The sequence below is a fragment of the Apis mellifera genome, linkage group LG16, assembly GCF_003254395.2.
Source record: "Apis mellifera strain DH4 linkage group LG16, Amel_HAv3.1, whole genome shotgun sequence".
NCBI lineage: Eukaryota > Metazoa > Arthropoda > Insecta > Hymenoptera > Apidae > Apis > Apis mellifera.
The window spans coordinates 4,534,787-4,548,084 of NC_037653.1; the positions used below are offsets into that span (position 1 = coordinate 4,534,787).

The window sequence follows — 13,298 nt, forward strand, 5'->3', positions numbered from 1 at the left end:
GTAACTCCGATAGGAACAAATTACTTTATACCTCTTCTCCTTCTTACTACTCTAGTTCTCGCTAAATGTTTCTTTACTCTCTCTCTGTCTCTCCCTCTTCACACCTCTTCCTTTTTTTCCCCTTTCTATTAAGAGAGTCACCTATTCAGTAGTTAGAAGGCTTTATTTTTAAGCTTCCCTTCTTTTCTACTTTCTTGTCCTTTGTTCTTCCAGCTGTTCAGGTCCAGCTATTTAAAGTTACCAGCTACGTTACTTCTTTTTCTCGATTAATCCTAACGATCTCTTCTAGATCTATCTTGCCCCTGATCATCGATCCCGAGGATCCCGATCCACGTATCGATTTATACAGCGAGTACGACGAGATCTTCTTTTTTTTTTTGTTTTTTTGCTTTTTAATATATCTTGTCCGATTGTGAACGAACACGTGGAGGAGGAGGAGGAGGAGGAGAAGAGGTCCTCCTCCTCCTCCTCCTCCTTTTCTTTCTCTTCTTCTTCTTCTCTCTTTCTCTCTCCTTTTCCTCCCCTTTCCTCCTTCTTTTCCTTCTCTCGGCAGAAACGGATAAATTCATGCGGGGAAAATGAAACGTCGACGTGACAAAGGCTCGTGTAAATAAGAAAGAGAAAAATTCTTTCCCCTCCTTTTCTTTCTCTGCCTGCATTTCCTCTCTAACGCTCGCCTAATCGCGAGAATTGGTCCATGGACGGAGACAGATAGCAGAGGTTTGAAGGTGAAGAAAAGCTGATTTCTTTTCCCTTCCGTCGGTTTCGCTGATGCTCCACAACGCTTCCACACGCGAGGTGGACGCCTCGTACGGGCCCGTGTCGTGGAATTATCAGGCACACACCTACCGGGATCATCCTTTTTTATCATTGATTGGAACGCTTCCCTTCGCTGATCGACGCCATTCTCATTGACTCCGCTTCAGGGCAGTTCCATCCGGGCATTCTCGTTTGCTCTATAGCCGCCTGTGAAGAAATTGCACGATTATTATTGTTATCAAGAACAATAAATACTACTAACTACTTCTATTTCTATTTCCTTAAATACTATACTATATACTATACTATATTAGTATATACTATATACTAATATATTATGTCCTTCTCACAGGACAATAGTATTTAAGCTTACTCAAGGTTTGAAATTTATACAGATGCACCAAAGATCTGTGGTCACTGTGACGCTTCCCACAAATCTTTCTAAAAATTTATTTAGAACGGTGAGAGAGAATTTGAGAAAAGAGATGTTATTAAAGATCATTCTCCCCATATGTTTCTTTGTATGCATTGTTTTATTAAAACAGAGATTAGGAAATGAGAGATTGTTGGGTACTTTGAGTGACACGGCCATTATTATCATCAAAGTACATTTTTGGACAAGATGATTCTTCAGATTTTTCGGTGCGATTAGAATATATTGATATATTTCATTTACCGAGCTGTTGGGATTCTTGGTCATGAAGATCATGAGGGAGCGGCTACGGTTGCTAAACGGCCTCAACTCCGGATCTCGGCCAGGACCATCCACCGTGTCGACGCAGTTACTGTTGGCATAGAAATAACGAATGTGAAATTCCGTCCATTTGTTCCGACTAATATACAATATCATTTGCACTTGAATGAAAATCGTTAACGATGAAAGTATTATCGACATCGTCCATTTATTTTTCCTAACCTAATTCAAGATAGAATTGGTCAACTTCTATCGGCATCATCCATTTATTTTTCCTAACCTAATTAACTTAATTCTAAGATAGAATTATTTAACTTCTGATACTAACATTAACATTAACATTAAAGAATTAAAATAAATTCTAATAAATTTTGTCATATTGAATCCTTCCTTTCGAATTTCTGTCTAAAACCAAATAAAAAAGAAAATAATCGCGTTTCTTCGAGCGCGAAAATGACACACAACAAATCACTTTTCACCCACAATTATACAACCAATTATACTTTCGAGTTTATATTTCGATAGATCGTATAATTTTTCCAGATTACACACCTCGACCGCAATTCCTTTTGCTTTCGCTTACAGTGGATGTAAGCCGCTATGCAAATGATAACGACCAGGAATACTGCTATCGTGGCACCGCCGGCGATGCTTGCCGTCTCCAACATTACACGTTGCCGGGATGCTGTAACGAAAAAAGAAAAACTTATTGTCACTTTCTTAACCACACAAGCAGCAACCTCGTTGCCCCTTCGCTTATGCTTACCGCTCCGCTCGCGCACGCGTTTCAAGAAAATGGACGTTAAAAGGAAGAAAGGAGGGGGAAGAAAGAGAGAGAAAGAAAGAAAGAAAGAGAGAAAGAGAAAGAGAGACAGGAGAAGGTTCGTTTCGAATTCACATTGTAACCGAGCGCGTTATACACACTCGACATTTAATGGGTGTATAGACACCGCCTATACACGCTATATAGAAACGAGGCTTCTAGAATGGAATAAGACGATACGGACGACGAGCGTGCGGGAATACAATGAGAGAATGAAGAATTGGATACTTACGTAAATAGGAACCATCTAAATCCTTAAACTCGCATCTCTGCCCGATATAACCGTTGGCGCATCTGCAAACAAAAGTGTTCCATTAGAAGGCACGTATAAGGTGTTCATATAGGTGATGGTATAACAGATATGTTGGGTGAATTTAATTGAATTTATTAATTGCGATAGCGGGTATATACAATGGTGGTAACGAACGTATATTGGGATAAACGTTGGATGAATCGATCGATGAATTTGTTGTACAGTATAGTATATGTTATACGGGTACACACTATACTATTATACTAGTATATTTTAGACAGTGCATCGGATAGACGTTTACGAATGGATACGTCAGTTGGATAATGGACATCGACGTATCGCTTTTAACGAATTTTATCGAAAGCTCGTGCGTTAAATTAAAGAGTGTACAATGCGCAGGTGTATCAACCGGATAGAAGCGTGTAGTGGAATGCATATGGCGGGGCTTTATTGTTCGAACGTGGCACTTCCGTAAAACGCGGCAAGAAATCCAGGAAGCTATAAAACCTACTCTTTAGGCACGAAACGCTTTTAGTATCGGGCATTAATCAGATGGATACGCGATCGTTCCACGGCCACCCAATTAGTACGCTTAATTATTATCAAAAAAAAAAAAAAAAAAAAAAGAGAGAGAGATAGGGGGAAGGAAAAATTACAGGGAAAATAATAAGAGAGATAAAAACGAAAGATAGATCGTAGATTTGAAACGTATCATCGATTCTAATAATTAAAAAGATTCTCACGGTCGATTTGATCGAACGGTATTCCTCCGTGAACTGATGATGATTCGCCCTTGGAACGGAATTAATTAACCGAAATCACGGCCGAGATTGAAGAAAGGAAAGATTTCACAGATTAATTGAAACCCGTGGTCGCCGAATTAACGAGATCGACACGCTCGATTGTTCGCTCGGTGATAACGATCCGCACGAATAATACACTGTTGCCATATCTAAAATTTCAAAATTGAACGATATTATAATTGTAACATAAATTATATATTTTTTTTTTCGAAAAATATCGTCGAGATGTTACATTCATACTTTTTTTGTTAAAATTTAAAAATCAATAAAATTCAATGCATGCAAAATAAATAAATAAAAGAAAGATTCGAACTTTTGTATAATAAGCGCAGCAAGCTCTCGTTTCAGCAAGAGCCGCTCAATTCTTTTTTCCTTCGCGGTACCGCGAGCACTTGAGCAACACGCTTCCGTTACTCCCACGCAACGAAACGTTAACTCTTTTTTGCCGTATTTTCAGCTCGAGATACCGGCAAATCGTTCCGGAAGGTATCTATCATCGATCGACGTCGAGGCGACAGTTTTCAACAATGGATAGAGGAAAAATTATAGATCGAATAAAATATCGTAGACACACCTTTTAATTTCCAACGCGGTTTTCAAATCGTAATAATAATAATAATAATAATATCGTTCAGATGACAAAGGGTGATACTTTATTTTTTACAGGTTATAAATCGATCGATTGTGATTTTGCGTAACTTTTTTTTATTTACGACGGTCAAAAACGAGATTTACGGGAGCGAATCTCTTTTCATCCTCGACATCGGTTATAATTAAACGCGCGGATCGCTTGGGAAATCTGCTCGAAGGCCTTTTGATTAAATCGATAAACTGCGCGCGCAGAAAGTAAGCCACGGTGTAAAAAAATCGTTGCGCCACGATCATTCGATGTAGCGATGAGTATCGCTAAACAGCGTAATAATTTTTTCAAATTTTCTTTCGAATCTGTCGAATTTATTTGGATTAATTCGTGAACTCGAGTTCGAAAAAAAAAAGGAAGAAAAAATGTAAGGATACTTATGGGAAGCGATAGTTGGGTCAGTGATCTTGTTAGGAAATGTCATCCTCCTCCGCGTTCCACCACGTGACGGGCCCGCACACAACGCAAGAAAGTGGAAATGTTTTATTATCCACCACTTTCCACCGCAGGAATTTTCTCCGCCCGTTCCGCGGAAATTATAGGAGCGCGAACGAGGAAAAAGTAGCACGCAAGAGGAGGGAACGAGATTCGTCCGTTCTCTCGTCTCGTTTTCGGTCGGTTGCACGACGACCGATGAATTAATCGGCGATATATCCGAGGTGTAATAAAGAATGGCGGGTTTGACGGGTGGGTACGAATTGATGTATCGTTTCACGGTTTCGCGTTTTATGAAAAATGTGCGTGTAATAATATTTATAACTCGTTTCGAAACTGGAATTATTGTATCCTTGTACCGGAGATCGTGTAATTTTTAATTCCCGATTTGTATCAATTTGGTAATTCAATTGCGATGGAGATAATAAAAAAAGAACGAAAAGTTACCGACATATCGACAATTAACACGAATGATTTGTAAGATGATTGCGATTTATGAATCATCGTGTGATTATTTTCGTTTCGTAATATCGAATGAAATTTTTAATGATCGATTTTGGAATATATTATCAACATAATTTTCCGAAATTTATTTCAAATCTATCCGTTCGCTTCGTTTTCTTTTTTCAATTAGGAGTCGCATCTGTCGAAGGAACGATAACCGATTCAAATCTACCGCGGTTACTATGGAGACTTGCCTTAACCTAACCTAACCTCCTTACCGTAGAGAGCGTAGAGATCGTGTCGAAGGAACGTGTCGGTTCATGATCACCGTTGCAATAAAAGGAAATAAAGGAAGGTAGATTTTCGTACAATCCATCTCCAGAGTTGGTTTTCCATGGGATTCTCGTAGGAATTTCCTAGGTACGTGTCATCGGCACGTAACCTAGGATTAGCGTGGCGAAAGGATAGACGATCCTTTTTCTCGCCTCGAATTCATTTCGATTGTTCCAGTTCCAATGTCAACGCGATTCTCAACCGTGGAAAGTGTGCGTGAGTGGAGAAAAAAGTCGGCTCCCGTGTAATGTTCACAGGGAACACCTTTCATTCACGGTGTACAACGTGGTCGGGCATTCGTCAGAGGAATATTTCGAGATTCTGGGAAAATTCGTTCTGGAATTCGTTTCGAGGAAAACGGAAAATTTGACGGAAAATTGGCTCGAAATTGGCTCGGTGTGTAAAATGCAGGTGTAAAAGTAAAAGTGTACGCGTAAATTTATGTGTATATACATGTACATCGTGTTTGTCTGTGGTAAATAAATTAGAATTTCGATTTAATTGTGTTACGTGTAACGGGAAAAACGTAAAGGAATATAAAATTGTAATTAGACTCCAATGACCTTGAAAAAAAACTCTTAAAGCCAACAACAATCGCGTTTAGTCTAGCGTAAACTAATTTTCTTTTATTATTTCTAAAAGATCATTAAGATGATCTTGAACAAACTTTTTCAATTATTTTTTTCTATTATTATATTTAAACGTCGTAATAAAGTAATTAAAGAAAATCTCGTTAACTTTCCACGTTCGAGCCCATTTCCTGACGTCTATAAAAAAATGTAATAAATCCTTCTTTTAATATATATATATATACATTTTACGATGAAAATGTAAGAAAAATAATTTTAAATTAAACGAAATAATTCTGTACTTATTACTTTTGGACCGAAATGAAAAGATCGAATGAGCGAAGAACGATCGCGGGAACGATATAATCGAGTATTTTCGTCGATCACACGCGATTGCTATTTACCGAGGGTGTGTCTCATTACGTAATATTCCAAAGCGTCTTCCAAAGCTGAAATTCCACGCGTGATACGGCCGTGTCGCAATCCTTTCCACCGTGAGATAGTTTCGCTTCCTCTTGGAAACCTATATATCGTTCCACGTCCTCTCTAAACGATCACGAAATTCGTGTACGAAACATTGTGTTTTTATGCACGTGGGGCGAGTCGTGTTTGCGAATCGATCGATAAGCCGACGAAATCTTGATCGAGCGTTGGTAAAGTGAATTTCCATGTTATCCGTGAAAAGGCAAAACGTTCGTGGAAAATAGGTTGGGGCAGGATAATCGAGGAGAAGTGGAAATAAATGGACAGTGGCGTTACACGGTCGTAAATCATTCTCTACGGTCGTGCAATTGGTTCGAACGTGAGTAATCTCGGAACAGGTAGGTAGAGAAGAGGTACTCGAGAAGGAGTAAAGGTTGATTACAGGGGTTGACGATCGATGATTATCGGTGAAAATATGTTAAGAGGTGTTCCGGAGAAAATGTAACGAGGCTACGGAAGTTCGAATTTGCCGTTCTTTCTTTGAATTCCTTGAATTTTTTTCCTTCTTAACCGCGATAGACTTGTATCGCTACATTGGCGTGACTTTATGAAAAGTCGTTATTTTTTTTCTTTCTTTTTTTTTTTTTTTTTCTTTCCCTCAAACTAGGTAAGCAAATAGAAAATAAAAATAATTACGATACGCATAACGATATTTACCGCATGAAATTTATACCGTGTAAACCTCGATACATTCTCATGAGCGCGCGTGATCTTCGATCATGACTACATTTCGAAGTGAAAATCGCGTGTGATTCTTTCTCGAAAAGGTCTCGAGGAATGTTGTAGAATGTACGAAAGGTTAATAGCAGATTTGATAGTGAAAGGTATTTTGTTATGCAGCGGATTCTATCGCGGAAAGGAAAAAAAAAAAAGGCACGCGTATCCATCATCCATTGGTAATTAGTGAGAAAAATCTTGCGTTTATCATTTCTCTTACATTTTATTACTCGTTTCAAGCGAGTATTTTGGAATACAATACAGATGACGGATAAATTATATCTCAAACTCGATTCAGCAAAGGTAACAGTAAATACAGCTGAAGGAACGTGATATAAACTAACCCGGTATCGCGAAACACCTGATACCTTGCACACCTATCGTCTTCCAAGAGTGCCAAGAGTCTCCTCTCGTCTTCCTGGGCGCAAGGGTTTAAGGAAAAAGGAGCGAAAGAAAGAATTATCTCGCTACTTATACTTACAAACAATTGTAAAGGAGGGAATCGACGATTTTGACAGTGAAACACGTGGCACCGTTCAAGCAGTAGTACTCGGCGTAATCCGGTGGACACGTGTACATGTGGAATGTGATATTCGGTCGAGGCGTCGGCGTCGGTGGCCGCGGTTTCGGCGTCGACCGCGATGAACAGGCGTCTGTCAACAGAAATCATTTCTTAAAATTACTTTACGCTCTTCGATTTAATTTTAAAAAATAATCATCTTTTTTATAATCGTGGCCAACTTATTTATATCTATTATTTCTTTTTAAATCTCCTTGTATACATATGTGTAAAAAACTGTGAAAGAAAAAATTAAAAAAAATCTTTTTTCCTTCGTCATATATATATACATAAAAGTTTCGAAAGAATCGAAAAATAAAATTGCTTGCACTTCCACTTCGGTCAAATATTTGGACGTTGGCCCCCAAAGTGAAATTCACCGGTGGAAGAAAACTCGTGGAATTGTGAAAGGATCCATTGTCCCGCTATCACTATGGCGGATCGATAAAAGCTCGGGGCTCGATTAAGTTGTGTAACGACCAAAGGCCAAGCATCGTTTATCCCATTACCAAGGTACAAGGGAGAGGTGAATTGTCGAATGGACGCTTTAGAAATTCCAAAGGCTTCCAGGTTTGGCAAACACAAAGGGCGGCCCCGTATTTTAGGGCTTGCCTAAGTGCTCGTGCCTGTACATCCTCTCTCTCTCTCTCTCTCGCTCTCTCTCGCTCTCCCCCTTCTTCGAACCGCTTTAAAAACCGCTCTTATCCCATCCCGTCTTCGTCTTCGTCTTTTCTGACGTTTTTGACTCCAATGCTATTAATTCGTGATCAAAAGAGGCAACGGTTCTTTCTCTCTTTTTTAACGTGACACGTTTGGCCGTTTTTTTTTCACCCTCGGTTGACTCGGGTTAACGCGATAACATTAATCGGATGAAGGAGAATTAGATCTTGGGTCGAGGAGTTGATCGGACCGTTGAATAATAACAAGGAAAATTAGATAAGTTGTGGGGATATGGGTCAATTCTTGGCCCAGTCTTCTTCACTCGTTCTACATCGTAATCAGGGTGTAATTAATCGAACACGAAAGTGAAATTAAAATCAAACTTCTTAGAAATTATTAAAGGTATCGATCTTCTCAATTTGGTAAGGTAAAAACGGATTCTCCACGGTTTTCGCATTTTCGTTGCCCAATGAATCGGGTTTGAAAGGAACGCGGGGAACTCGAGTCAAATACCACGGAACAAATTCGGGAAATATCCAGCGTGGCGTTCACCTGGAGCTGCCACGAGCTTGCTCGCGCCGCACGTTGCATCCGCCCCGCTATCTGTCACCTGTTATAATTTTTGCAACCGGCCAGCCGACCACGCCAGATGATCCCTCCCTCCCCCCCTCTCCCCTCCGTTTTTTAAATACCTGTGCGTCGAAACGTTACTTAAACGGAGAAAGGGGAAGGATAAGATTAATTTTAAAATTGATCAATCGCCCTCGAGAATTCGAGCAAAGAACGTCGAAGATAGAAATTCGAATTCGAATCGAAGGTTGATAAAATCACAAAATAAACAATAAACTTTTACAAGAATAAGAACACTAACCTGCTATACCGAAGAGAGTGTAAGACAGGATGAGTAGCGTGGCGAGGTAGGGCGGGATCCTGCATCCCCTCGTCATGGCAGTGACGGTGGCAGGGTATTTTTCGTCGGTGGCATCGGCTTTATTGCGCTCGTCCCTGGGCGCAGGGGCCAGTGCTCGGTCCACGCACCGCTGGTCCCGTTCGCAGGGGGGTCTGTCGTCCCGGGGCCGGTGGTGGAGATGGGGATGGTGATGGTGGTGGTGGTGATGGTGGTGATGGTGGTGGTAGTGGTGGTGGTGGTGGTGGTGGTGGCGGCAACGGTGATGGTGGCGAAGATGGTGGTGTTGGCGACGGCGGCGACGATGATTGTTGTTGTTGTTGTTGTTGTTGTTGTGATGGTGGTGGTGGTAGCAGTGGTGGCGCAAGCGGTGGCAATGGTGGCGATGGATCTCCCGGCGGCGAGGGGGGGAGGCGACGGCTTCCTCGTCGGCGACGAGCTGCCGCTCCTCGCTCCCGCTACCCGCCTCGTCCCTCCGCTCCTCCTCCTCCTCCTCCTCCCATCGATCCGGCGATCCCTGTTGTTCCCGGTGTTGTTGACGGTGGGCGTGCATGCGACGGTGGTGCGCGCGGTGGAGGTGAGGACGGCGGTGGCGGCAGTCGATGGTGGCGCTGTCGCCGCGGCAGGCCTCGTCGCCATCCGCCACCGGCGAGCGACTAACCTCCTCGGCCGCGCTCGCCCCCCCTCCCGCCTCCTCGCATCCTCCCTTCCTCTTCCTCCTGCCCTCGCCCGCCCCTCCGCCCGCCGCGCAGCCTCCCACCCCCGCCGCTGTCCCCTCAACAGCGGCACGAGCTCCACCACCTGGCCCGCAGCTCCGGCGCACGTGCCGCCGCCTCCCTGTAACCAAATATCCGACCGACCGGTCGCCCGTTTACACACTGTGTTTTATCTCGGCCCGGCTCCGCTTCATCTAGGCCGGCTGATCCACGCGCGCCCTTCCCGCCCTTCTCCTCCAGGGGTGCGTGCGTTCCTTGTGAACACGCGGTGCGCCAACCGGCCACGAGCGGATAATGCGCGCTTGAGAGGGAGAGGGAGAGGGAGGGAGGGGGAAGGAGAAGGGAGAAGAAGGATCTGAAGTGTGGAGCGACGAGCGTGCGGACGCTCTCGAGAGTGAAATTTCGATATATAGATTCGATTTCGATTTTCGGGTTCGGAAAGGAGCGGAGGAATTTTCTGATTCATTGTTTAAGTTTCTTTTTTTTTTTGTGGAAAGTTTTTTTGAAAAAACAAAGTTTTATATGTATATATATATATATATATATATATATATATATTTTATGGAAAGTTTTTTGGAAAGACAAAGTTTGTATATATATATATTTTATGGAAATTTTTTGGAAAAACAAAATTTTATATGTATATATATATATATATATATTTTATGGAAAGTTTTTTGGAAAGACAAAGTTTTATATGTATATATATATATATATATATTTTATGGAAATTTTTTGGAAAGACAAAATTTTATATAGTATATAATTATATAGTATATATTAATATATATTTATATATTTAGTATATATATATATATATATTTTATGGAATTTTTTTGGAAAGACAAAGTTTTATATGTATATATATATATTTTATGGAAATTTTTTGGAAAGACAAAATTTTATATAGTATATATTATAGTATATAGTATTATATATTATATATTATATATTATAGTATATAGTATTATATTAGTATTATAGTATTATATAGTATATATATTAATATATATTTATATATTTAGTATATATATATATTTTTTATGGAAATTTTTTTGGAAAGACAAAGTTTTATATATATATATATATATATATTTTTTATGGAAATTTTTTGGAAAGACAAAATTTTATATAGTATATATTTATATAGTATATATTAGTATATATTTATATATTTAGTATATATATATATATATTTTATGGAAATTGTTTGGAAAGACAAAGTTTTATATGTATATATATATATTTTATGGAAATTTTTTGGAAAGACAAAATTTTATATAGTATATATTATAGTATATAGTATATATTAATATATATTTATATATTTAGTATATATATATATATATATATATATATATATTTTATGAAAAGTTTTTGGAAAGACAAAGTTTTATATGTATATATATATATTTTATGGAAATTTTTTGGAAAGACAAAATTTTATATAGTATATATTATAGTATATAGTATATATTAATATATATTTATATATTTAGTATATATATATATATTTTTTATGGAAATTTTTTTGGAAAGACAAAGTTTTATATGTATATATATATATATATTTTGCAGGGCTAATTTTCTTTTAGGTTCTTTTGGAAAGTATTTACCTTAAGATATATACTTAACAAAAAGAAGTAATACGTTTTGCTTATCTATTGTAAAATATATATTCGATAAAAAGAGGGGAAAATTTGTTATTATGCTATATCGATAATATATTTTATAATGCTAGAGTTAATTTTCTAGTTAATTTTGTATTGCATTCTTTTGTGAAATATCTATCGTGGGATATATACTCGATAAAAAGAATACATTTATATATATATATATATATATATATATTTTGCAGGGTTAATTTTATTTTAGGTTCTTTTGGAAAGTATCTATCGTAGGATATATACTCGACAAAAAGAATACGTTTTGTTAATTTTCTTTTGTAAATTATCTATCGTAGAATATAACTCGAAAAAAGAAAATAATACATTTTGCAGTGCTAATTTTCTTTTGTAAATTATCGTAGAATATAACTATCGTAGAATATAAATCGAAAAAAAGTAAGTAATATATTTTGCAGTGCTAATTTTTTTCTGTAAAGTATCTATAGTAGAATATATATTCGATAAAAAGAAGATAATGCGTTTTGCTAATTTTCTTCTGTAAAGTATCTATCGTAGAATATATATAACTCAAAAAAAAAGAAAGTAGTACATTTTGCAGTGCTAATTTTCTTTTGGAAAGTATTTATCGTAGAAATAGAATATAACTTGACAAAAAGAAGATAATACGTTTCCTTTTGTAAAATATCTATCGTAGAATATATATTCGATAAAAAGGAGGTAATACGTTTTGCTAATTTTTTTTTTTTAAAATATCTATCATAGAATATATATAATTCGAAAAAAAGAAAGTAGTACATTTTGCAGTATAACTAATTTTCTTTTTTTCCTTTCGTGAAGTATCTATCATAGAATATATATTCGATAAAAAGAAGGTAATACATTTTGCAATGCTAATTTTCTTTTGTAAAATATCTATTTATCGTAGTATATATAGTTGATAAAAAAAAGAGGGAAAATTTGCTATTACGTTATATTGATAATACATTTTACAGTGCTAGAGTTAATTTTCTTTTGTATTGCGTTCTTTTCTGAAGTATCTATCGTATACAACTCGAAAAAAAGAAGGTACATTTTGCAATGCTAATTTTTTTTTGTAAAGTATCTATCTATCTATCGTAGAGTATATACTCGATAAAAAGAGGAGAGAAATTTTTGTATCACGTTATATCGATAATATATTTTACAGTGCTAGAGTTAATTTTCTTTTGTATTGCATTCTTTTGTAGTAGTATCTATCTATCTATCTATCTATATATTCGCAAAAAGAAGATGATACGTTTTGTTTGTATCTATCATAGAATATATATTCGATAAAAAGAAATTTTGTATCACGTTATATCGATAACATATTTTACAGTGCTAGAGTTAATTTTCTTTTGTATTGCGTTCTTTTCTACCTATCTATCTATCTATATACTCGCAAAAAGGTGATACGTTTTGCAATGCTAATTTTCTTTCGTATTACCATGTATCGGTAATGTATTTTCTAATATTAATTTTCTTTTGTACCTTATATCGGTAACATATATTCTAATATTGATTTTCTTTCGTATCGCGTTCTTTCCTGAAATATCTATCCTAGAATATATATATAAACTTGATAAAAAGAGGAAAAAAACCTGGTGCGCTAATTTTCTTTTATTTTCTTTCGTGAAGTACCTATCGCAGGATATATATATATATATACTCGACAAAAAGAGAAGCTAATTTTCTTCCGTATCGTAAAGTATCGTGAGATATATACTCGGCAGAGAAAAAGAGGGGAAAGTCTGGTATCGCTGGTTATATCAGGATAATGGTATTCCTCTGACAAAAAAGAGTAGAGGAGAAGGGCGAAGGGGGTTGATTAACGATCGCGAGAAGGAAAATTGCAAT

General features: G+C 37.5%; 1 protein-coding gene across 2 annotated transcripts in view; it reads right to left on the reverse strand.

Annotated features, from left to right (window-relative positions):
* Window positions 1-502: 502 nt before the first annotated feature.
* The window catches only part of LOC100577697, a 61,071-nt gene continuing 48,275 nt past the window's right edge, over window positions 503-13,298 (reverse strand). For both annotated transcript variants that reach the window (XM_016916948.2, XM_016916949.2), the window contains exons 2-7: window positions 9,044-9,916; window positions 7,435-7,606; window positions 2,509-2,570; window positions 2,006-2,138; window positions 1,436-1,544; window positions 503-966 (exon numbers count right to left, since the gene is read on the reverse strand). In XM_016916948.2, coding sequence (XP_016772437.2) covers window positions 868-966; window positions 1,436-1,544; window positions 2,006-2,138; window positions 2,509-2,570; window positions 7,435-7,606; window positions 9,044-9,916 — 1,448 coding nt within the window. In that variant the 3' untranslated portion in view covers window positions 503-867. The remainder of the gene's footprint in view (window positions 967-1,435; window positions 1,545-2,005; window positions 2,139-2,508; window positions 2,571-7,434; window positions 7,607-9,043; window positions 9,917-13,298) is intronic.